This window comes from Leuresthes tenuis, unplaced genomic scaffold (assembly GCF_036924035.1).
Source record: "Leuresthes tenuis unplaced genomic scaffold, fLeuTen1.0.hap1 SCAF_22, whole genome shotgun sequence".
NCBI lineage: Eukaryota > Metazoa > Chordata > Actinopteri > Atheriniformes > Atherinopsidae > Leuresthes > Leuresthes tenuis.
The window spans coordinates 5,171,473-5,195,971 of NW_027325376.1; the positions used below are offsets into that span (position 1 = coordinate 5,171,473).

Below are 24,499 nucleotides of genomic sequence, written 5' to 3' on the forward strand. Positions count from 1 at the left end.
CCCCCCGCCAGTGTGGATAAGAAGGGGATTTACCACTACCTGGTGAAGTGGAGAGACCTGACCTACGACCAGTGCACCTGGGAGAGAGACGACATGGAGATCCCTGACTTTGCTATCTACAAGGCCAGCTACTGGAGACACAGGTAGGACTTAAATATGGAGAAGAGAAGGGTCCTAAACACTCAGAGGATGTCAGTGTTAATGCACCATCTTTTAACAGGGATGCCATAATGAAAGAAGACCCAGACAAACCCAAGAAGATGAGGAGCAAGAATGAGGAGGATGAAGAAGAGTCTCCTGCATTACCAGCCACAGATGTGAGCTTTAGTTTCTGTAAAGTTTAACTCATTCCAGGTCAACACTCACATGCTTTTTACACTACCTGCCTACTGCATGCTGAGCAAAACAGCAACTAAGCTCAAATGCTCAGTTGTTCCTCAGGTATATCTTATACATTTTGGAGATGGTAAGTATTTTGTGCAGCAGAGTCCTGTTTTTGTACGTTTTGCACAGTTTTATACTCCATTTCAACCCTTGTGGTTCCAGTGCTGGTGCCACAGCCAGTTCTAAGTTGGGATTTCCCACAACCACAACAAAGCCACGCTACTTTAAACCTATTTTCAACACATGTTTGACTCTCCCTCCGGTGTACTCTCAACATCTGTAGAGGACCACAGTGCAGGGAAACAATTTGTCCTCTCAAAAACAACAACAATTGACTATTTTTGTCCCATTTCCCCAGCAAACAGATGTCTTTATACCACCAGTCCAGTCTATTGACGCTGTTTTAACAAACCGGATTCATAGCGCCAGCTGACTTTATTAAAACACCCGACGGTGTTGATGAATGTAGCTGCAGACACTGTTTCAGATTGTTAATGCAGCTCTCCATGCAGTTAACATATGCAACTGATGTAAAACATTGAACAGCTGGAAGATGTGCCGACGCTGCTGCTTCAACTTCACATCAGCTTTGCAGCTCAGTTTTTGATTGTTTTGTTTTGAATTAGTCTAAATGCTTCACTGGCTCTGGATGTTTAAACATGGCGGTCACAGCGATTTAATTTCGTCTGGCTGGTCTTCATAACTCCACCTCCAGGCCATGATTGAAGCCCAAAAACCCGGCACTTGAACCTCTTTATCTTTATAAACTGCACCATCTGTGAAGTGATTATCATGATTTTTTTTTTCTGGAAGTTACAGCATTGATACATAAGCCTCCAAGAACTAATTTAAGACAGTTTCATGTCACTTGCTGATTTTGTTGCTCCAGCCTACAATAAAATACGAGGAGCAGCCGGACTTCGTCACATCGACGGGCGGCACGCTGCATCTGTACCAGCTGGAGGGCCTCAACTGGCTTCGGTTTTCCTGGTCTCAGGGCACTGACACCATCCTGGCAGATGAGATGGGCCTGGGCAAAACCATCCAGACCATCGTCTTCCTTTATTCGCTTTTCAAAGAGGTAGCGCTCCCTTTTCTGTCTTTGTTGCATAACGACATCACAGATGAAGCATCACAGAGTCACGCAGTCTGCCACTGTTTCCCTCAGGGTCACACGAAGGGTCCGTTCCTGGTCAGCGCCCCCCTGTCCACCATCATCAACTGGGAGAGAGAATTTGAGATGTGGGCGCCCGACTTCTACGTGGTGACGTACACGGGAGACAAAGACAGCCGAGCCATCATCAGGGAGAATGAGTTCTCTTTTGATGACACAGCCGTCAAAGGGGGAAAGAAGACCTTTAAACTGAGGGTGAGGAGGCAGAAAACAGTTATAGTTATAGTTATAGTTATAGTTATAGAATAGCGTCCAACGATCCTTTCTCTCTTGTTTCTCTTCCTACAGCGAGAGGCTCCGATTAAATTCCACGTGCTGCTGACCTCCTATGAGCTGGTGACCATTGACCAGACGGCGCTGAAGTCCATCGACTGGGCCTGTCTGGTGGTGGATGAGGCTCACCGCCTAAAGAACAACCAGTCCAAGGTACTGTGGCAGGCAGCCTTCTGTGGCACTGCTAACGTACTTTATCTGCATATGATCTCTGTTTACTTTGTCATATCCAAACAGCAACGTTACTGAGAACAGTTTTCTTGGCACTGTACTGCTCCATCCCTCATTTCTTTCGGTGCAGTTATTATTAAAACAGTTTTCTGTCATTTCTTTAAGGAGTCTTCAGGAATAGTTCTCCAGGCTTCTTGAAGGACATCCCAAAGCTCTTCTTTGGATGTGGGCTGCCTTTTGTTCCGTTCTCTGTCAGATGATCCCACACTGCTTCAATAATGTTGAGGTCCGGGCTCTGGGGAGGATTCATCCCTCCATAAGACCTGTTGCCACTGATTTTCAGTCCACTTCTTGTGTCATTTGGCACAGCTCAGCCTTTTCTCCCTGTTTCCCTTCCTTAAGAATGGCTTCTTGACAGCCACCCTTCCATGGAGACCATTTCTGATGAGGCTTGGGCCAACAGTAGATGGATCAGCTGAAGGTCCAGATGCTGTGTCAGGTCTTTACTGGATGTTTTCCTCTTTCTTAAGGACTTTGGGAGTCAGCTGGTTGGAGCAGAAATACTCTCTGTCGTCTGTCACACTGCTGTGTTATCTTATCTTAGGATAGTTCTTTGCTAAGCTGTCTGTTATGTGTAGACACTGGTTCATTCCTTTTCCTTTTTTTCATCGGTCAGTGTTGATTGGCTTGATAAATGTACAAAAACCAGAAAAAAAAGCTCAAAATTATCTAAAAATGTTCAGATACAAGGACTGGACTGAAAATGAGTAAAAACTTTGAAAACACCCTCTGAAAGCCTGGAGAACTCCCGCTGAAGACCACTTTAAAAGATTAAGGACTAATTCATTTTTGTCTGATGTCGCACTGCCTTTGAATCCATCCCAAAAGGAGAAATTATATTAAAGTTTATTAAGTTGAGCTCAGACTTTTTTGTGTGTTTTTCTAGTTTTTCAGGCGTCTCAACGACTATAAGATCGACTACAAGCTGCTGCTGACAGGAACTCCGCTCCAGAACAACCTGGAGGAGCTTTTTCACCTGCTCAACTTTCTCACACCCAACCGCTTCAAGTACGGCTTTTCTGTCTCACACACAGCAAATAATGTTTTTATTTCCATTAGAATTCAAATAAGAAGACCTCATTTATCCGATAAAGGCAGATTTTCACCACTTTCTCCCCCTTGTCCCCCTCCCTCTGTGCAGTAACCTTGATGGCTTCCTGGAGGAGTTCGCCGACATCTCCAAGGAGGATCAGATCAAGAAGCTCCACGATCTGCTGGGTCCTCACATGCTGCGGAGGCTGAAGGCCGACGTCTTTAAGAACATGCCTGCCAAGACCGAGCTGATTGTCAGAGTGGAGCTGAGCCCCATGCAGAAGTACGATGCCGACAAATATAGATGCAAGATATCAGAAAATACCTTTGAACAGCTGACTGCCTTTTCTGTAACCAGTCAGTCAGCTCATGTGTGTTACTGCTACTGCGAAGATGCTCAGGGGCCGCCCCATTTCCCTTAAAAGCATGGTGAATTATTAAAAAATGTAGCATAAAACTAAACTAAGATTCATGTGTGTTTGCATTTCTTGTTTCATCAACATTTTAATGACAAGATTAGATGAAATGTAGCTGAGATGGAATTAATAGCGATGTCAGATTTAGCAAGAAGCCCTGATTTGTTCAAGCTGCTGATTGTATGATCTGTTGTTAATTAGCTGTGATTATTTGATCTGTTGTTAATTAGCTGTGATTATTTGATCTGTTGTTAATTAGCTGTGATTATTTGAGTTATGTGAAGCTGTTTTGTGTATAATAGTGTCTATGAAGTTGTAGCATTGATCAAAAGCCCCATTTTTGTCTCAGATTAAAGGGATTCATCGCTTTCTTCATACTTAACTTTGCAGCAGGCAGTTGAACTGTAAATATGATCCATATCTGATAATTAGTTCTCTGAATGTTTTTTGCTATTAATTATAAGTAAAAATGCAACACGTGTCTGTTGTTACCATTTAAAACTGAGCAGTGAAGAGCGAAGACTTAGAAACAGAAGGCAGGTTATCGTGATCTTCATCCATTTGAAATGATTGAATCAGGTGGTTTTTTTTCTTTAAATACAGGAAGTACTACAAGCTAATTCTGACCAAGAACTTTGAGGCTCTGAACTCGAAAGGCGGAGGAAACCAGGTCTCTCTGCTCAACATCATGATGGACCTAAAGAAGTGCTGCAATCATCCCTACCTCTTCCCTGTCGCCTCCATGGTGAGAGCGAGTGAACTGTCAGCTACATGCTAAATGAAAGTGACTCACCCTCATTCAATCACATATAAAGATAAAGCTTTGACTTTTCCTCATTGATTTGCTTTGATTTGCTGCACAGTGACACCATGTGGTAACGTGTGGTAGTGATCCTTTTTTAGACTTTATTATAATCAAAGTTATTCAACAAAACTTGTTTTATATGAACCTCGTGGGGTTTTGTACAGTGCAAACCTCAGTATGTAGTACATACTGCTACAGTTTTACATCTTTAACTCATTTTCTGGCATCTGAGTGGCCTTTTTGTGGTAATTCTTTGATACTTCCTGGTAATAGTGTCTTTTTTTTTAAATTAATTTTGAGTTTATGAGTGGCACATTGTCACTTTTTATGGCCATGTTTTGTCAGTTTGTAGTGATAACCTTATAATGTCTTTGTTGTCATTCTGTGTTCCTATATGCCAACTTTTTTGTCTTTTTGGGGTAATTTACATCTTCTTTTGTGTCTAAGTGGTCAGTTTGTGTTTCCTTTTGGTCAGTGTGTCTCTTGGTGGTAATTCTAAGTCCAGGTTAGTTTGTTCCATGTTGCGAGCACAGACTAGAGCATCCCTGTTCACCTTGTGGCATTACTTGTGTGTTTGTAGGAAGCCCAGAAAACACCCAGCGGGGCGTATGAGGGGTCGGCCCTCACTAAGGCCTCTGGGAAACTGATGCTGTTGCAGAAGATGCTGAGGAAACTGAAAGAGCAGGGACACAGAGTCCTGGTCTTCTCACAGGTGCATACTTGTACAGACACACTCATATAGCATGGTTAGGCAAAGTAAAGCACATAAACACACACCAGATGGACGCCTCCTGACGTTAGCTGTGCAGATGCATGTGTGATGCATGTTTCTCCCTGTTTCCCCTGTTTGCAGATGACCAAAATGCTGGACTTACTGGAGGATTTTCTGGACTACGAGGGCTACAAGTATGAGAGAATCGATGGAGGCATCACAGGAGCTCTGAGACAGGAGGCCATCGACCGATTCAACGGTGAGATTAGAGTCACATTACCACACATTCACTCCTTTAACAGTCTAAAGAAGAGGTGCTACACTTAAATAGAAAATACAGCAGTACTACTGGATTGTGCTTTGGAGTTTTGGCTTCCATGGCTGAGCAGATATATGCATAGTTAGGCTGTGAAAGGAAGCAGCCTGGATCAGATGCTCATTTTCATGTTAAATATTACAATAAATGCCATCAGATCATATATTATGGGTGATGCTGCTTTGTGGGTGAACAGTGCATCCCCTGGAGCTCTGCTGCCTCGGGTCCTTTAAATGGCAATGTTCAAACTTAATTTAATAGGGATGTAGAAGAAGTTGTGTTTTTAGGGTAAAATGAACCACATCAAACTTGTATGTGTTTCATTCCTGTGGGAAAAATGGACCACTTAACACCCTCCTGTACATATCCCCTTTTCTCTCCTCACTCACTGTGTTGTAAGCTGTCAAATAAAACTAAGAATGATATTTACAAAGGGAAACGACCAGCTGAAGATATGTTTGAGTCGGTTGTCTTTATATATTTAGTTTTTACTTTAATTCTCCTTGTTTGTAAGCTATTACACTGTAAATATTCCAGATTTTGATCTTACTAATAACCCTACGTTAAAGTTATGCTGTCGGCTACTACAACATTGAAAATGTCTGCATTTCGTGGCTCATTGGCATTTGGTCTGTGTCATTTGTCTTCCTGTTTCTGACACTTTGTTGTTCTGTCTCCAGCTCCCGGCGCTTGTCAGTTTTGCTTCTTGCTCTCCACCAGAGCGGGAGGTTTAGGCATCAACTTGGCCACAGCGGACACCGTCGTCATCTTCGACTCTGACTGGAACCCTCACAACGACATACAGGTGCTGCTCGACCGGCTTTTGTAGAAGAGGAAAGACTTCTTTATCGACTTTTGTTTTGCATCAAAGCTCCAACCGTCCCTTTCTGCATCCTCAGGCATTCAGTCGAGCTCACCGCATTGGACAGGCCAACAAGGTGATGATCTACCGCTTTGTGACGCGAGCCAGCGTGGAGGAACGCATCACCCAAGTCGCCAAGAGGAAGATGATGCTGACCCACCTGGTTGTGCGGCCAGGTCTGGGATCCAAGGCCGGCTCCATGACCAAGCAGGAGCTGGATGATATCCTCAAGTTTGGAACGGAGGAGCTATTCAAGGACGAAGGAGAAGGTGAATGCGGTTATAGTTCGATGTCGAAGTTACACAATCTGTGAGAAATATGTATTCTGTCAGATACCCTCAATTTTAACTCTCTTGGCAGGTATGAAGAACAATTCCGGGGATAAAGTTGAGGACGAAGGCAACGTCATCCATTACGACAGCACCGCCATCGAGAGGCTGCTTGACCGAAGCCAAGACGCCACGGACGACTCGGACGTCCAGAACATGAACGAGTACCTCAGCTCCTTTAAAGTTGCCCGGTACATGGTCCGAGAGGAGGACAAGGTGAGGCGCAGGGGGAGGCAGAAGATAAACCAACCTTTAGTCACTTTTCTGCACTTTATTGATAATTTATACTGACCTCATCAGGTATATAGGCATATAGGTCACAAGCTCTCTTTTTTTTTGTTTGAGAAAGATGGAGAGAGGAAGGAAAGTGGGGCTAATGTGAGCAGAGAAATAAAACCATGTGGAAATTTGTAAATCATCATTACACTGACAGAAAATGTTAGTTATCTCAGAAATGAAAGGTTTGCCCCTCTTTTTATCTTGTGTAAGATCAAACACCTTCTCTTCACATAAGAGTTGCAGTGAAAAGTCATTTTCTAACATCATAACTGGAAGCCGCGACTAAATATTCACCCACATTTGGTCTCAAACTGCTGCTATTTAAGGAAGAACTGTAACTGTGAACTCTGCGAGGCTTTCAGGCACACATCAGTGTGTTTCTGGTGTATAAAATAAGAACAGATGGGTTTTCTCTGAAATTCCTGCTCTCATTTTGTATCACAGTCTACTGAGGCTGAGGTATGAGGCTGTTGGTGGTCATTTGGAGGCATCTTGCTCAAAAAGTTAAGACTTCTTGGCCTGGAAAGTTAGAGAAAGAACAAATGTTTTGATGACAAATTGATTCAGCTGGAGTGAAAACTCTGGACCCTGCAGCGGGTCAAGGAGATTTTTCTCACTCCTCCATACAGTCAAATGTCACTTGATCTTTAGCTCTGTTAAATCTTTAGTCTGTACAAGGCTTGGAGATCATTTCACCGGCGAGCCAGTTCTCACGGTGCGGGACTCGTCGTGACGTTTTGCCAAACTTTTATTCGTTTGAACATTTAGTTCGGTTGCACTCGACAGCAGCTCCACCGAACAGTGAGAGGCAACAAGTCCACAGCAGGATTGGGTTCAAACAGATCATTCCAGTAAGGCCGAGTCTGTCAGGGGCAAAGTTTACCTCTCTGTGAAAGACTGTGTGGGTAGTTCAGTCATTTAAAAGTATTATAATAAAAGTGCAAAGTATTTGTGGGTTTCTGCTGTAAATGATCTCATCAGAGGATTGTGAGAATCCAGAGAGGTCTGTGTATGTACTGGAAAAGGCTGAAAACCATCACTGAATGGATGTCAGGCTGCACTGCATGAAGAACGAATGAATGAATGAATAACGCTGCAGTTTGAATAAAAGCATGAGTTTAGGAATATACTTACTGTGTAGACACAGTTTGATGCTACAGCCTCTGAAACTCCTCGGCACCTTGGCTGATTTAAGATGGACTCTGATGAAAACAGAATCCAGAGTAAAGAGGAGAGGGTCTCTCAGGCTTTTTCTCAGTTTTCTTTCAGCAACACGTTAAACCACCTTTTCTACAAATGACCCACTTTTTTTAGTTTGGGTGCTAAAATAACCGGTCAATTTGGGCTTTGTACTCTGCATTCAAACTGTTATGGAAATGGGTTTGTAATCAGATTCAACAGAAATGAGACATCTTGCAACAGAAGAGTTTGATTAGCACGTAGCAACATTAGCGTGCTGCACTTTAACATTACACTGTCCTCACTGCTCAGTCACACGATCTTTTCCAACCTGTGTGCTCGCCTGACGCTGCAGATCGAGGAGATCGAGCGCGAGATCATCAAACAGGAGGAGAACGTGGACCCAGATTACTGGGAGAAGCTGCTGCGGCATCACTACGAGCAGCAACAAGAGGATCTGGCGAGCAAACTGGGTAAAGGCAAGAGGAACCGCAAGCCCGTCAACTACAATGACGCCGCACAGGAAGATCAAGGTAGGGACCCGGTTTGGAGCAGAGAGGCTCAAGTAAGCTTAAGTAAAATCCAAAGAATGAACATAAAACTTTTGTGTTGTATTGTAGTAGGACTTTATATCATAACTCTTGTATTGAGTGATGACAGTGGAAGTGAATGGGCCAGGCCTATTTACAGGGCACCGTGTGCTTTTTCAGAGTGGAATGCTGACATTTCAGATAACCAGTCCGAGTACTCTGTGGGCTCCGAGGAGGAGGATGAAGACTTTGATGATCGGCCAGAAGGTAAAGAGAGATGGGAGGAAAAAAATGGGAAAAAGATAGAAAAAGATGAGTCAGATCAGCCAGAGAACGATGAAAGTTTGTCCAACACACTCTGGGGTCTGTGTTGAATTAAAGTTTGACGTTGATTTAGTCGTTACGGTTTCCTGGCTGAGCTGCACAGGTTGGACTGCCAAAAAACTGCAAACCTCCATCCACCTCCTACTAGAGACGTTATGAAGAAAAGGCTTTAATTATGCACCGCTGAAGTCTACTTGCTATACTATTTAAGGGAACTCTAAAGCTTGATCTTGATCAGCACACAGCCAGTATTCCTCTATGAACTGTTATTTTGTTCTGCTTTCTGCTCAAAGGTCGGAGGCAGTCACGTCGGCAGCTCAGGAACGAGAAGGATAAACCTCTACCTCCTCTTCTGGCCAGAGTTGGAGGCAACCTTGAGGTCTGTACATCTCTGGAACTCGTCCTGCTTCAACTGTAAGCTTATCTGTTGTGAAATTGCTAAACTCTGTCTGCCTTTCTTTCAAGCAAAATTGGCCCTCCTGGATATTATTCTAACAATCTAACCAAAAACATGTTATCTTAAATAGGAGCTGGCAGCAAAGCAATTATATCTCCCAAGAACTCTGAACCTTCGAAGCTCATTAATCATCCTGATAATGGTGGATGTGATTATAATGGCCTGCGTTGTTCCAGTTTATTCTAGCATTCTGAGGGAGACTCTGGGAGGTTTGAGAATCACACAGATGTCTGCAGGAAGATGAAAACAATGTTTTGATTTAAGATTTGCTAAATTGATAATAATAATCTTCTCACACGTTCAAGAAGATCGGTACGACTTGGGCCGCTCACAGTGCCAGTTTCTCTGATTTCCCTGATCAGCGACCCGCTGTCATTTTCCTTTTATAGGTTCTGGGTTTCAACACACGCCAGCGCAAAGCTTTCCTGAACGCCGTGATGCGTTGGGGGATGCCGTCTCAGGATGCCTTCTCTTCTCAGTGGCTTGTTAGAGACCTCAGGGGCAAAAGTGAGAAAGAGTTCAAGTAAGTTCAAAGTTGGAACAGCTCATGTTAGGCGTGTTTCTTCCTCCTGTTCCACTGGGTTCACCTGTCTCTGTGCTCCTCTTTGCCAGAGCTTACGTGTCACTCTTTATGCGTCACCTGTGCGAGCCGGTCGCTGACGGGGCCGAGACGTTCGCCGACGGCGTCCCGAGGGAGGGCTTATGTCGCCAGCCGGTCCTCACCCGTATTGGTGTCATGTCGCTTGTCAAGAAAAAGGTCAGAGCAACACTGTTGGCCTCACGAAGATGAAGACAAAAGGTTAAAGAAGCGAGTTACAACAGGTGTAAGATTTCAGTTCTTTGGGATACAAAGTGTGGACTGAGCAGCTAGTTTGAAACCAAATTTAAACTATAAAAGGTTGTGTTATGCTTTTTATTCTGTATGTTGTATCTTGTGTATCAAAGATTTTGTGTTGTGTCCCAAAGAAAACGCCTCATATAAACCCCAGGCTTTTCCTTCTCTTATCCACATCACTGTGTGACACAGCTGCATAATGTCCACCTGGCACCTAGTTTGGCAAACCTTAAAGAGCTTAAAGCGCGGGCGTCTTTCACGTTTACATTCTCCACCAATCAGAGCAGATTGGCTCTCTCAGGAGAGAGGTACACGAACCAAGAAGAAGAACAGGCAGCGGCGTGTGAATCGACCTCATTAAGAAGCACAAACACGAGGAGGCGAAGCGTTTTCAGGCAGAAAACAAGAAGAAACATTGCTGTGACTTCACCAGATGGAAGAAGCCGATAAAGAACAATTTGCCTCTTCAGAGTGACCCTGAATAGTTCATCTATATCGACCGATACAGATGTTACGAGAAAACTTTCAGACAGTAATGAGTGCAACCGCAGCCTGATTCAGTAGTTTCCCACACAGCAGCAAGCAACATTTAGTTGGTTTAACAAGCTGAGAAATTATAGGTGAGCAGCTGGTTGCTGTTGATTCAACATTAAAACTCACCAGCTGTCAGTAAATACATTAAACTATTTCAAACAGTTCTGTTATCTTATGCAAAGTCATAAATGAACTGCATTTATACTGGAATTAGTAACAAAACAACAGCTATAAGCGATATAAAGAATGAGTTTTGACTAGTTAGATGAGGCGTGTTGCTGCCATCGAATTCTGTGCCCGACTGTGAATAAAATTTAGGTTGATTAGATTTGCAAATCATTGCATTCTGGGTTTTTTTTTACATGGCGTCCCTCTTTTAAAAGTTTGGAATTGGAGTTGTGAAATCATGAGGATTAAAAGTGAATTGGGTGGTTAGATCAACAGTGCATTTGCTGTGCTTTGTGAGATAATGATGGCTTAGATAAAATGTCTAAATCCCCTTCCTGAAAGCTGTTTGGATTGCTGTTACTTTCAGTTTGTCAGTTTATTCAGCTCCATCCAAACATCTTGCAGCTACTCTTAAGTCCAACCTGTTTAAACCTGCAGACATCATGATCTGCTCTCTGTGCCAGAGGGAACGTGTGAAAATCTGCCAGGCAAACGGGGCATGTGGGCGGTGTGTTTAAAAGAGGTGGCAAAAGAAGAAGGAGTCTGTGCCAAGCTTTTTTTTGTTTGTTTTTTTCCAGCTTTTAAAATTTTAGTGTTTCTCGTTCTGTGTTCAGGTCCAAGAGTTTGAGCACATCAACGGCCGGTGGAGCCTTCCAGAGCTCAAGCCCGAGCTAAGCATAGACAAATCCTCCTCCAGGGCCTCTTCTCCTGCCATGAAGACCTCCACGCCCACCCCTGAAGCCAGCTATAACAACACACCATGCACTTCTAAGCCAGGTAACCCACAGTAAATGCTGCACGTCCAGCAGGGGGCGCTCCACGTAAAGGGCGCTAGCAAAGCTGTAGTTGAATTTGACCTACTGTAATGTGCTTATGTGTTTACTTTCATGAACACATGCAGCGACCCCTGCTCCGTTAGAGAAGCTAGAAAAGAACGGGAAGGAGGGAGAGAAGGAGGAGGACAAGGAGGAAGCTCAGGCCTCTCTGGAAAAAGACAAAGTGAAGGAGAAGGTTGAGGTGAAAGACGTGGATGGCAACAAAACTGGAGATGCTGAAGAGGTGGGATCAAGTCTTCAAAAAACAACCTGTTCCAGGCATTAGATATCTTCTTTTTAAAAGTTTTGAAGCCTTAAACCCTCTCTTCAATCACACTTTTTGCATTCGTCTTAATATGAATCACATGTACTTTATTCCTTTAAGAATTCCCACTGCAGTCGAGTTATTTCTCTTCCTGTCAGGCAGCCACTGGCTTCTGCTCACTTTCACAGTTTCACTGGAAATCAGACATGACATTGTTATTGCATGGCAAGCTTTCAGCATAATTATACTGTTATTGTCATACAATGAGAAAATAATTCTAAATTAGTAGCTGCCTGTAGGATAAGAAAGCAGAAAAATGCTTCTACAGCAATAACGTCACTTAAAACTTAGTTTTTTCAATATTAAAAAGGCCTGAATATGTAAAATTGTTGATGTGGTTGACAGGAACAGCTCTACATGTGCACCAAATAAACTATGACGCCACCAGTATAGTTTCTCTGTTCTGTAAAAGTGATTTAAAACCCGATATTTCAAGGTTTTACTCACAAAAAGTACGTTTTCCTATTCTCTGTAGCTGTCGTCCTCGACAAAAGAAACGTCACACTCTGCATCACCGGGCCAGAACACTGAAGGCAAAGATGAGAGTGACGTGAAAGAGGATGAGAGGAAAGAAAAAGACGATGCTTCGGCTGACACGACGGAGGACAAAAAAGTGCAAGAGGAGAGTAAAGAGGAGACAAAACACACATCTAAGCAAGACGCAGACGTCAAAAAGGAGAAATCGGGTAAAAACAAGAAGGTCAATTCGACAAGCAAACGATGAATGAACAAACAAATAAAACAGCTCTATGTGACTTACGTCTGTTTGATTTGCAGACGGAGAGAAGACTGGCGAGGAGAAGCGAGAGGAAACGCGTACGACAGACGCGATGGAAGCCAAGGAGAAGACCGAGGCAGCAGATGTAAAGAGAGGTGCGAAGCTTTCCTTTAGCCCCGTGACAGTTTGCTGCTCTAAAAAGAACAAGCCGTCTGTGTTCAAACAAATTCACACCACAGTTATCTCTCTCGATGACAGAAGAGGTCAAAGGTGAAAAGGATGCTGTGAAAGAAGTCAAAGCAGCCAAAGAGGAGGCACCCAAAGGCAACGGGAAGCCTCCTGAGCGGCCGCGCTTCATGTTTAACATCGCAGACGGTGGCTTCACAGGTTCGTTCGACTCCACCTGATGCATTTTGACGCCAGGCGCTGTCACAAAGCAGCATTCAGGCCCCTGATTTAACTCTTTAATAAATAAACTGGGATTTGTTTTGACAGATACAGATTAGAGTTCAGGCAGTCTCTGTAACAGAGAATTTTCATCTTCGGTGAAAACGTAAAACAAAATCTCAACTTGCATGTACGTACTGCATTTTTTTCCCTTTCAAATTACGTAAGCGTTTAATTTCGTGTGGCTTCAACTCATTTGCACACAACACAGTCAAAAAAGAGAAGCACGAATAAGGCTTCTGCAGTGAGTAAGTCACACTTGTCCTGAGTTGCATGAGCTTTTATGGGAAATACCACAGAAGGCAATGCAACATCATGCATCCAATGATCAATATATAGAGGAAGCTTGTGGTTGGAAACTTTTGGAAGTTTAAATTTAGCAAAACCTTTGCCCTTTTGTTCTGAAACTTCAACAAGACACCAAAAAAGATCCCTGACTGATGAAAAACTGTCACAGAAAAGGATGACTAAATCTATCTATAGATCTAAACATATGGGAGCAGTGCAGTTATATTTTATACTTAAATATTTCTCCCCTACCTTTCTGATTTATGGACTTAAAAGATTAGCTTCCTTTCTGAAAGAATCCCTGATTTCAAATGAAAGGTGTAAGGATGAAAATAAGTTAATAGGTTGACCAAAAAGGTCACTAAGCAGTCTAAACAACATAAAATGTACTATTTTTTATGAATAAATAAAGCTTTCCTCTTGCTTTCAGTGCTTCTGTACAAAAGCAGCAGTGAGACAAATTTATCTTTAACTTGATCACTAACCCAGAAAAGCTGTGGGTGTGCTTTGGAAAACACCTGCTGCCAGGTTTTAGCGAGCTAAGCACTTTGAGACCGGCCTCTTTTAACATTTTTTTTTGCTTCTTCCCGCAGAGCTGCACACCCTTTGGCAGAATGAAGAGCGGGCTGCCATCTCCTCGGGGAAGATGAACGAGATCTGGCACCGCCGACATGACTTCTGGCTGCTGGCGGGAATCGTGATGTATCCTTGACAGCAGTTGCCCGAGCATTGACCCTGCTGTGTTTATTTTTCTATGGGCCGGCAGAAGCCCAGCGTAATAAGTCAACAGGCCAGCCAAAGCTCTGTAAACAGCAAAGTGTGTCTGCTGGAGGCTGATATAGTGGGTCATTTAGTTCATGTTGTTCTCTCTATTATGGTAATTAAAGCCTTGCAGTATTCACATAACACTCGTTTTACTCTTCAAGCCAATGCTGAGGCCTGTTTAGGCTGACATAAGAAGAGCAGACGCTGCCTGAAATCTACTTTGTGCCTAAGAAAATAAATGCTGCCATGAAATTTAGTATGAAGAGAAATATTTCAGCATAACATTTATGGAAAAGCACTGACATTTACTCCCAGTTTGTTGCTTAGCTTAATATTAGGACTGAAAGGAGGCACAAACAGCTAGCTTAGCTTGTCAAGTTCAGAAATGGCTTATAAAGGAAACAAATTGTCAATCATGCTTTTTATTTGACAAATTACAACACTCTTTTTATTTAGATTCAGGGGAACTTGATTCATTCTGTTACCTTCAGATAAAGGCAGTCTAAACTTGTTTCCAATTATTTTTATGCTAGTCTTTAAGCTAGGCTAACCACCTGCTAGCAGCACCTTTACCCGAAAAGACGGTTCAAGATTAGTTTTTTCCTGTTTTTCACATTTTCCTGTTTCCCGTTACAAGTTCAATAAGCAAGTAGATATAATCTGTCTTCCTGCAGATGTTAGTACCGTGTCCTCTCAAATTACGCTTAAAAGTCTGGCTTTAATGATTACTCGTGGATTTGAGAAGTAGCTATTTCCAATCAGGAGTGAGCTATCATGCTACGTTGTAAGTTTGCAGTTTTCTTTTGAACTTTGACATCAGTTAGTGGATCAGGAGGTACCCACAAGGGCTGTTTTGGAAACCGCCTGCTACATATTACACATACTAGATAGTACACAGTATGTACTGCAGTTAGTTCATCACTAGCACCTTATTATGCAACCTTATAAGTGATTAATTTCATAGCATGCTTTTTTTTTCCCGCTTTCCGGTTTAGTAAAGCAGAAGCATGACATCTGCTGTTAATGCTCGTAGAAGGAATTTTTAATGTTCATCTTTAGAAGAGCAAGAAGAACCGAGGGTCAAACAAAATTCAAACAAAACTAAAAAGTTGTCAGATGTGTTGTTAGTCAGTCAGCTGTAAAAAATTATTGATTTAGAAAAAACGGTATGTTCTGGCATGACCTGCTGTACGGTAATTTCCCGCCTGGAAAAAGTTGGAGCGGGAAACACAAATAAGCAAAATATCGATGCAGAACCCATTTTAATGTTTTGAGACCGCTGTAGTGCAATTCAATTCAATTCAATTTTATTTATAAAGTGCCAGATTACAACAATTGTCATCTCAAGGCACTTAAGTAATATAGTCCAATTCAAGCCAATTGGAATTCAATTCATTGTAATCATAATCCAATTAATTCATATAGAGCCAATTCAAAAAATTAATATCCTAGCTAAGGAAACCAACAGATTGCACCGAAACTTGTCTTCAGTCCAATCTCCCGTCCTGAGCGTGCCTGTGGCGACTGTGGAAAGGAACGACTCCCTTTTAACAGGAAGAAACCTCTGGCAGAACCAGACTCAGGAAGGGTGGCCATCCGCCTCGACCAGCTGGGGTCAATAGTGCAATGCATTATGGGATAAAGTTTGCGACATGCGTACTGCAGGTACTTTTCACATACTGCGTACAACAGTTTGGTAAAGTCAGTGCGTCTTACTCGTACGATACGTGGTTCGGACTAAATTTAGCACCAGAGGACTTGCTGCTGCCCCTCAGTAGGCTTCCAAAAGCTGGCCAATCAGAAGAAAGTGGGCTTTGAAGGGGGGGGGGGGTTCTTAAAGAGACAGCTGCTCATTTTGCCATTGTTTGACTTGACAGTATTCACACACCATACTCAATAAAATTTTTCCCTATCTGTGATTCAAAGTTATATGACTCTTGACCCGGTGCCAGACATGGGTACGCTCGGTGGCAGGACATCCAGAATGATCCTCAGTTTGCCATCGTTAATGAGCCTTTCAAGTCGCAATCGAATAAAGGCAACTTCTTGGAGATGAAAAATAAATTTCTGGCTCGACGCTTCAAGGTAAGCACAGATGTTTTGCTTCTACTTCCAGTGCCAGAGATATAATCGAATGTTTTCTAAGCTAAACTTTATATAAAGTTGGTACTTTTTGTCTATAAAATGCTTTTCACTTTACAAAAGACTAAAGACAAACTTTGTCCAAATAGATAGACGGATTTATTCGTTAAATCTTAAGGTACCAGCTCTTACAACTTTAGATACTTGACAGTTTTTCAATCTGTTCTTGTGGGATGGAAATGATGGTTTCGGTTGCTAAAAAAAAAAGTCTTGAGGTTCAGGATCCTCAACCACCTGACTTGTTCGTTGATCCGATGACAGATGCCCCAAGACCCACATATTAGCCGAATGGTAGTGCTGACTGCTGCATTTCTGGAAGAGCTCTCATCCTGTTTTTGAGTGCCTCGCATGTTTCAGATCCTTCCCTCAACATCCTCATTTACTGTATCTCACTCTCGTCGTTTCTTGTTATCTGTCTTGCTAAATTATTACAAGTTTGTACAAAAGAGACATCAACAAGGCACAGGGTGGCACAAAATAAGGGAATTTCTCACCAATATTCTCCTTGGATCCTTTATTTGCAATTGGTTGTGTAACATATCGGCTTCTTTTTGCAACTTTTCACTAGAAACAGCAACTTTTTCCTGGACACACAACTGAATCACTGTTAAAATGTGAAATTCTGGGGAAATTGTTGTATTACCAAGACTTATTATTGTGAAATATCACAGAAGTTGATGAAAATTGATTCTTAATTAAATTGTTAAATGTGTGATGTAAAAAATTTATTTTTTAAGATATTTTTTTCAGCAGTAATTAAAGTAGTTATTTAATTACAAGAGAATTCTCTTAGGATATGACTTTTTCACGTGTTCATTGTCCTCATTCAGATCTTGAATAAATTCTTATGCAATCAGTAGCTTCGGCTGTAGCCTGTGATTCCCAGCAAGTGAATTCAGCTGTGCAGAGGAGGAGCTTAGCTTGTACAAAATGCAATACAACAGATATTGTTCAAAAGCCTCATTATCTATTTTTCCGGTTTAGATTTGCAGTGAAGAATTAAATTATTCTGCATGATCTTTATTCATTAAACTTATCAGATTTGTGATTTATATGTATTAGACGTATTATCACTTTGTGATTATACCCAAGTGGAAGAAAAAAACCTTCCTAAGCTTTTTGGAAAACGAGGTTATGGGAAGATGATGTGGAGAAATTTAGAAGGACTTAGGAACAGATAATTGTGCTGCAGTGGGAATCTAACCACACCTGCTCTCAGCTGTGATGTGGATCTGCAGCTGTTAAGACAATATTTCACAAAAAGCGCTTAAGGAGTTTTGTTTAATGTGTTTTTCTCACGTTACTTAATGGAAAATGTGTCATAATAATGAGATGTGACATAAAGTATTACTTTTTCAAGGCTAGTGATTCTAAAAAGTAAAGCTAAAAGCCACAATAGTTAAATGTAATGTTGTCACTGGCTGCTCGCACTCAGCCTCCCGTCTTCATGTTCATTTACTCAACATGAATCTCAGATGGCACCTAATACTGGATGAAAGTAATCAAGTGCCTTGAAGAAAGGTTGGTCCAGTGTTTCATGTGCTAAAGGAGATGACAAAGGAAGTGCTTAGAGAATCTGAACCGCCAATCAGATACATCTGGCTCATTTCAGTCATTTAGGAACTTTCCAGAGCAACAGAAGACTTTCCAACCAGACCTTCTGTGTTATATCAGGACAGGAATGTCAGCGTATAGTGTGTTCACTCTGGAAAAGTCAGCATACTGACCATTAGCAGACGTACTCATTTAATGCATTGCACAGAGAAATAGAGAAGTTACTGTAAAATCACGCCTGAAATATCGAGCACAACTGACATCCGTATCAAAGCATAAAAAGTGTGTTTTCACTGTATTTTACACACCTTTTCCTAACAAAACTGTAGTTTCTGAGCCCCATAAGAAGCTACTAACAGGATCAATAACATGTTTTAAATCACTTCTTTACAACTACAGAACATATTCTTGCTAATAAAGTAAATTGTTGCCCTTTAGTGCCCAGTTATCTTTACTAATTACTCCCTGTTCATCCCTGTGTTCGACCAGCGCAGCACACAAACAGCTTGTCGCTTACCGCCCTTCTCCTGACCCTGTCTTTCAGCTGCTGGAGCAGGCGCTGGTGATAGAGGAGCAGTTGCGGCGGGCGGCTTACCTAAACATGACCCAGGACCCGAGTCACCCGGCCATGGCGCTCAATGCGCGGTTTGCGGAGGTAGAGTGCCTGGCGGAGTCGCACCAACACCTCAGCAAGGAGTCGCTGGCAGGCAACAAGCCCGCAAACGCTGTCCTGCACAAAGGTCAGCAGTGAGAGGATGACACCAAGACAGAAATGTTTACTGTTGCACAAAGAAATTTCAAGTAGAAACAACCTTTTGTGCATGTAAACCACAAGCAGAGAAGCCTGACAGAGTAAATATAGGCATGGAGAAAATGGATTTCACTGGCGGACAGATAATCACAAGCAAACAATGAAAGAGATACACATCAACCCATCTGTTGTGCAATCTTTCCTCCTGCATTGACCTACTCGCGCTGCCTGGAGCCAACTTCAGTAATGCCAAGCAGATAAGCTTTCACGATGTTAAGTGATTGCTCCACACATTCCTCCGCTGGCTCCTCCAGCGAAGCTGTCCACGTTTATATCGCACTTTCAGAAGAATAGCACACACAGCGCACTCTTTGCTTTTGGTTTTAATGTCTGGACGTTGCATTTTTTTCTGGCTGCAAGTGAGAGTCTGTGGTTGGTTATTAATGCGATGACAGCGGTCGGATGATAAAGATCGAGGACTGTGTTATAATTAAAATATCAAGAACGTGCTTTGATATATGCAAGCAGCAAGTGTATCAATACAAGTCAGCCTGTTTGTAGCTTACAGACTGCGTCGTTTTTAACATTAACAACTAAAAATGGGAAAATATCAGCTATCAAAAATACCGGAAATAAGTGGCAAAGCGTTTCAATGCAGTTGAATAATTGATGGATTACAAGTGAAACAGAAGGCGTTTCCTCCTGTCAGTTGTGCTGTTTATTGTCACCGCAGTGTTGAACCAGTTGGAGGAGCTGCTGAGCGACATGAAGGCCGATGTGACTCGGCTACCGGCCACGCTCTCAAGAGTCCCACCCATCGCCGCGCGGCTGCAAATGTCCGAGAGGAGCATCCTCAGCCGACTGGCCAGCAAGGGCACGGAGACGCACACCCCCCCGGTCAGCAGCCTGCTTGAGATCACGCACACACTCTTAACACACATCCAAACAGCCACACACACAAGCTGAAACCTGCTGGAGCTGCCAGCGGAAAAATAATAGCTGGAGGACTTCCAATGAAAACACAGAGCCCTTTATATTATCATCCACGTGTGCTTCTTCCCTCCACAACTGCTTAGTCAGCATCGTCTTTGTCAGCTTACATAACACAGAGGTGGTTCATTTTATTCTATTTATTGTTATGTCCATCATTTCTTTAAAAAGTCACGCTCTCTTCTGAAGAAAAGCCTTTCTTTCTTCATCCAGCCCATACCTCCAGGGCCCTACGCCACCCCTCAGAACTACGGAGCCCCTTTCACCCCCGCACCCCCGAGCGCCCTACACATGGGAGGGGCCAACTACAGTCAGATGCCGCCCGGATCCTTCATATCAGGTCAGTGTTTGAAGCTCCCCTGACACTGTAAAGAGGGTGGAAAAAGCACCTTTGTGGACACGAGAGGAGAGAAAAAAAGAAAAGATGAGTCAATTACTGAGACATTAAAAAACTTCTTCTGGTATTAGGGCTTTGACAATGATGGTATTCAAGATAATTTACCGGAAAAAAATCCCCACATGGTTTGATCTGTTTGACACTTGGCAAACTGATGTTTAAGATAGATTTATGCGTCTTTGCAGAGGTATTATTGCAGTCTCGCTGTTCCTGCCTGAGGCGCAGGAACTGATCATATCTCAGCAAACAGTGATTGTCTAACAGCAGATTTGGCTCATTTAGGGCAGGTTGTGCATTAATCCGACACTTACAGAGGTTTGTGCTCAATCTTGTTTTTCTTACTTGATGATAAAGGAGAATAGTAAAGATATGGCTGTGCTACTAATTTTCATGTTTGACTCCTGAACCTCAGCTCGTTGTGATTATAACTCGCCTAATTAGTTGGGTAATGTCTTATTATTAATCAAATCTGAAAAAAAGAAACACAGGAAATGCCTTAAACCATTGCTTTATGTTCAAAAGACGGCTTTCAGAAAGGAAAAATATGTTCCAGAGCACCACCTGTTGTAGAACCAAGAGTGGCTGACATGGGGTACTGAGTGTGGGATTATTAAGAGCCAGATCCACTAAAATGTTTTCTCCAAAGATATAACAACAGAGCCTCGGTTTGAACGTGTTGTCAGAGCTGCAGAGTGAGATTATTCACCTAATTTTCCCTCCTGAAACCAGCCTCCATTTGCCACCCTGTCTGTGACATAGTGGCATGGACAAGCATTGCTGCAGCTGCATGTAATGTGCAGGTGCCGTTTAATGTTTGATGGCACATCCTGGACTTTAAGAAACCCTGTTTGCATGATAAACACCGTCTAATGGCAGCTTTGCTCTTCTTTGCCTGTTCTTCCTCTACTCTACATCTAAATAGATCTAGAACTCAGTGTTCACATCAGAGGCTTGAATGTTGTCTCTTATCGGTGGCTTTTCCATAAAAACTAAATAACTGAGTCTAAGATGAGACAGTTGGAGACAAACCGTGCGGGTTTAATGTTTTTTTTACGGTGACCTTATGACATGGCTTTGTGGCGGCTCTCCAGCCTGGGAAAAAAAAAGTTTAACCGGTTCTCAGAGGGTCGGCGAGTTTGACCGACTCCAAACTGGCTCTAACAGCAGTGCCCTATTTCTGCTGTTCAAAAGAGGGCAATAGTGACATCGACGAGGTTGCCTCTGTCTGTCAAACTGGGGTCATGGTGTTTTGAAAGCATGGAAAGAGGTTCCTGACGTGAAGAAGCTCAGATGCATTGTGGGAAATGGCAGGTTTCTGCAGCTCGGATTTGTCTTGGCTGTGCTGCAGAAACTTTGCAGATTCTTATTTTAATGTGTTTCACGCAAACATGCGGCGCTGTGATGAGCTCCGGTTCACTTTGTGTTTAAGAAGGTTAAAATGACTGTATCACAAACCAGAATAATGTCTGGTGGTGCTCAGACGGAGGGAAATAAGCCGAAAACCTCCGCTGGTCTCCCCGTTCACAGTTCTTGGGGTGTCTTTGTGCCATAAGTTAGTCACAGAACCTCCTCAACAGCCTGATGGAGAAGCCCAAATCTGGCCAGAGATCAAGATTTGATTATTTGGCAACATGAACTGTTGATGGGCAAAAGCAGCCCAAAATACCGTTCCTATTTTTAAAGATACAATCTGAGGAATTCTGTCTTTGTATGGTTATGTTGTTGTGGAAAAACATTTAACAAGGAGAATGGAAAAAACATGCTCTGGCTTCATGAAAATGACTGTCTCTGGGATATGTGAATGTCAGCGTTTTTATGCACTCCTCTTAGTTTTGCTTGAGCAGCATCATATAGGAGCTAAATTTCATCGTTGTATTGAAATGTGCGGCATAAATAACCACCTGATGTCTTCTAAAGCAGGACTGTTTTAAGCTCTTTGGACAGACACTTCATCTCCTTGTGCAGCTTAAGTTGTGAAACCTAAAAGTCTAGAAGGGAGTCCATATTGGGGGAAAAACACCATCTGTGGCAGAGTTTCTGATGTGGCTGCCAGATAGACACCTGAAATAGACATTACCAGAATCAAACACAAACGTGCAGCGCTGCTATATTAAGGCATTTTCATCTCTTAACATGCTCAGCTTCAAAACCTCAACACTCAGCTCAGCAGTTATGGGATCTAATGACACATTGTGCAACAATAAAGCACAGTCTGGAGCGCAGTCAACTCTGTTGGAGCAGCATGTTTCTTTTCTCCTGAGAAGTCTTGATTTGGGCTCTCATCACTTATCGACTTAAAAGCTTTTTAATTAAAATGGTAAAATAAAAGTATTTTGTTTTGGGCTCTTTTCCTGCTCCCCTCGCCTGCACTCTGTCAAAGCTCACAGTCAAGTTTCTGAATTTATTTTCTTATAATTAGTTTGGTAACAACATATGCTCTCCAGACGCCCTCTCTGCCCCGCATGTGTATTCGTGTTCGGAGATGTTCAGATAGCAGAGATGTGGCAGAGATAACTGGTAAAACCTGATATTCCCCAGTAGCTTTGCCCTAAAAACCACAACAGCCAGCCCCCTCCGAGCCTGCGTCTGCCTCTCGCTCGGTGTATCTTGATTTTTGTAATTGTAGACCGAGACATCTGTCAAAAGCATTGCATTTTAGAGAGCCAGGGCCTATCTCTGAAAATGTCATTATGCTGAGCCTGTCTGAGTCTGTCTTTGCCAAGAAAACATTCGGACTTTGTCCCAAGGTATTTTGAGAGGGACAGAAACCGCAGCAGCTTGGTTGTGTAAACGTCGTGTTGTGACTTGTGAACTGGCGGAGGGCTGGGCCCCGCGCTGGCTGTTCAGAAATAGCCGCTTGTGAGCTGTGTTGCTCCGTGGGTTTTGCTCACTGGGGGCCCCGCGGCCGGCTGCTGAGCCGGGGTTAGGGTTAGGGTGCAGCGGCGTGCAGTCTGAGCGCTCTGGCAGGACACAAGCATGCAGAAAATGAGACCGCATTTATGGTCTTGATTGGGGTCGCGCTGGTTCCTAACCTTTTTGGATTCAGACATAAAAAGGGAGCAAAGCAAGCAGGGGGAATAGACTGAGTTAGAATAACAATTCTCTGATTTTGCGACCTCCTAGCTTCCTCCCATTAAAAGCCTCTTCCTGAGAGAAGATCCCACACTTGGGTACACAGAAAAATGTCCTAAAATATGCATCTTTCCTTGACTACACATGTTCTGCTTGAGCTGTATTCTGTGGACTTTTTCACCAAATGAAGGATTGTTTTGTGCTCTCTCCCACACTGTTATATATCAGCATTATCTGGAGTTATCTTCCTGCCATCAGGAAGCCACACATCTGCGCTAAAAGGAGTTCCACATTCTAGCCTAAATGTCATCTTTTAGGGGGGTAGAGTTAAAGAGATGAAGTGGAGCACATGAGTTCCTCATGTCTGCAAGCACCTGCCCTGCTGATCCCCTCCCACCAGCTCCAGTAGCTCTCTCTGACCTCTGACCTCCCCGCAGAGGAGGGAGACCTACTAAAAGAGAAATCCCTACGGGGACCAGTAAAGTGTCACATTATCCTGCTCCCCCTCTCCAAGCCTCCACTACAGTCTGCCGCTTGTCTGCCCCCACAGAAGCCGCCGTTGCCGCTGCTGGGGCCACCGGGGGAGCTGCTGGTGGAGCCGCCGGGGGGCCAACCGCCGCCGGGCTTTGCCAGAAGACCAAGGAGCACGATGTGGTGCAGCGGCAGCGAGTGGTGGACCTCTGGAAGGATGGCAAGTCAGAGGGGGCCATCGGGCAGGAGCTGAGGATGCCCAAGTCCACAGTGCACAGCATCATCGTCAAGTACCGGCTCAGCAACACGGTGGAGAACCTGCCGCGCAACGGCCGACCAAAGAAGCCCTGAGGGAGGCAGGGAGAGACCATTTTAAAAAAGAGAGACAAAAAGCTGAACGCATGAGAGGGCGCTCCAAAGGACCGAAGAACGGAGCACATGGAGGAATATAAAGGGACAGGAAAAGCTAACGAGATGGGAGGCAAACAGGGGGGAAAAGAGCAGAGGTCATGAAATGTGAAATGAAAAAGCAATGGCGGCTCTTTGACCCACAAATGAAAACAAGCAATCAACTGCAGGGAGAGCGGATCCAAAAGAAGAAGGAGGGGTGAAAAGGTGCTACTGAAAAAATAGAAACTCCAACTGGCCTGGAGAGAAGACAGAAAAGACTGTATGTTAATGCAATCACAGGTTTTTCTTTTAGAAATTCAGGTATGTAGGTGTAATGGAAGAAAAATGCTGCAAAGGAAGATTTTTTTTTTTTTTTCATACCTCCTCACAGAGATTTCTTGAGACTTCTTTATTTGTTTCTTCCTCCAAGCCAAAAAGATTTCCCCCCGGATCAATTCCTCATCCGCCGACTGACTGAACAAGCCTGTCCCCTCAGTCTGACCTGTACTCCCTCATTCCTCCACAGTCCTCCAC

The 24,499-nt window shown here is 43.3% G+C and overlaps 1 protein-coding gene and 1 long non-coding RNA gene across 2 annotated transcripts in view; one reads left to right on the forward strand and one right to left on the reverse strand.

The window, feature by feature from the left end:
* Positions 1 to 24,012, forward strand: part of chd3 (chromodomain helicase DNA binding protein 3) — a 36,310-nt gene extending 12,298 nt beyond the window's left edge. Inside the window, exons 12-40 of the mRNA XM_072376781.1 lie at positions 12 to 143; positions 221 to 317; positions 1,274 to 1,465; positions 1,553 to 1,753; positions 1,847 to 1,984; positions 2,949 to 3,070; positions 3,204 to 3,377; positions 4,114 to 4,255; positions 4,896 to 5,027; positions 5,169 to 5,286; positions 6,024 to 6,148; positions 6,243 to 6,474; positions 6,566 to 6,750; positions 8,348 to 8,525; positions 8,703 to 8,789; positions 9,140 to 9,225; positions 9,693 to 9,826; positions 9,916 to 10,060; positions 11,455 to 11,617; positions 11,742 to 11,899; positions 12,456 to 12,666; positions 12,758 to 12,853; positions 12,957 to 13,085; positions 14,027 to 14,135; positions 16,151 to 16,283; positions 18,439 to 18,634; positions 19,379 to 19,542; positions 19,849 to 19,975; positions 23,655 to 24,012. Of these exons, the coding sequence (XP_072232882.1) occupies positions 12 to 143; positions 221 to 317; positions 1,274 to 1,465; positions 1,553 to 1,753; positions 1,847 to 1,984; positions 2,949 to 3,070; positions 3,204 to 3,377; positions 4,114 to 4,255; positions 4,896 to 5,027; positions 5,169 to 5,286; positions 6,024 to 6,148; positions 6,243 to 6,474; positions 6,566 to 6,750; positions 8,348 to 8,525; positions 8,703 to 8,789; positions 9,140 to 9,225; positions 9,693 to 9,826; positions 9,916 to 10,060; positions 11,455 to 11,617; positions 11,742 to 11,899; positions 12,456 to 12,666; positions 12,758 to 12,853; positions 12,957 to 13,085; positions 14,027 to 14,135; positions 16,151 to 16,283; positions 18,439 to 18,634; positions 19,379 to 19,542; positions 19,849 to 19,975; positions 23,655 to 23,926 (4,378 nt within the window). The 3' untranslated portion in view covers positions 23,927 to 24,012. The remainder of the gene's footprint in view (positions 1 to 11; positions 144 to 220; positions 318 to 1,273; positions 1,466 to 1,552; positions 1,754 to 1,846; positions 1,985 to 2,948; positions 3,071 to 3,203; positions 3,378 to 4,113; positions 4,256 to 4,895; positions 5,028 to 5,168; positions 5,287 to 6,023; positions 6,149 to 6,242; positions 6,475 to 6,565; positions 6,751 to 8,347; positions 8,526 to 8,702; positions 8,790 to 9,139; positions 9,226 to 9,692; positions 9,827 to 9,915; positions 10,061 to 11,454; positions 11,618 to 11,741; positions 11,900 to 12,455; positions 12,667 to 12,757; positions 12,854 to 12,956; positions 13,086 to 14,026; positions 14,136 to 16,150; positions 16,284 to 18,438; positions 18,635 to 19,378; positions 19,543 to 19,848; positions 19,976 to 23,654) is intronic.
* Positions 6,364 to 18,570, reverse strand: LOC140282201 (uncharacterized). The gene is made up of 5 exons (XR_011909821.1): positions 18,490 to 18,570; positions 9,891 to 10,045; positions 9,600 to 9,797; positions 6,542 to 6,710; positions 6,364 to 6,452 (listed from the first exon to the last, which is right to left on the reverse strand). It is a non-coding gene; the product is annotated as an uncharacterized lncRNA (long non-coding RNA).
* Positions 24,013 to 24,499: the final 487 nt, after the last annotated feature.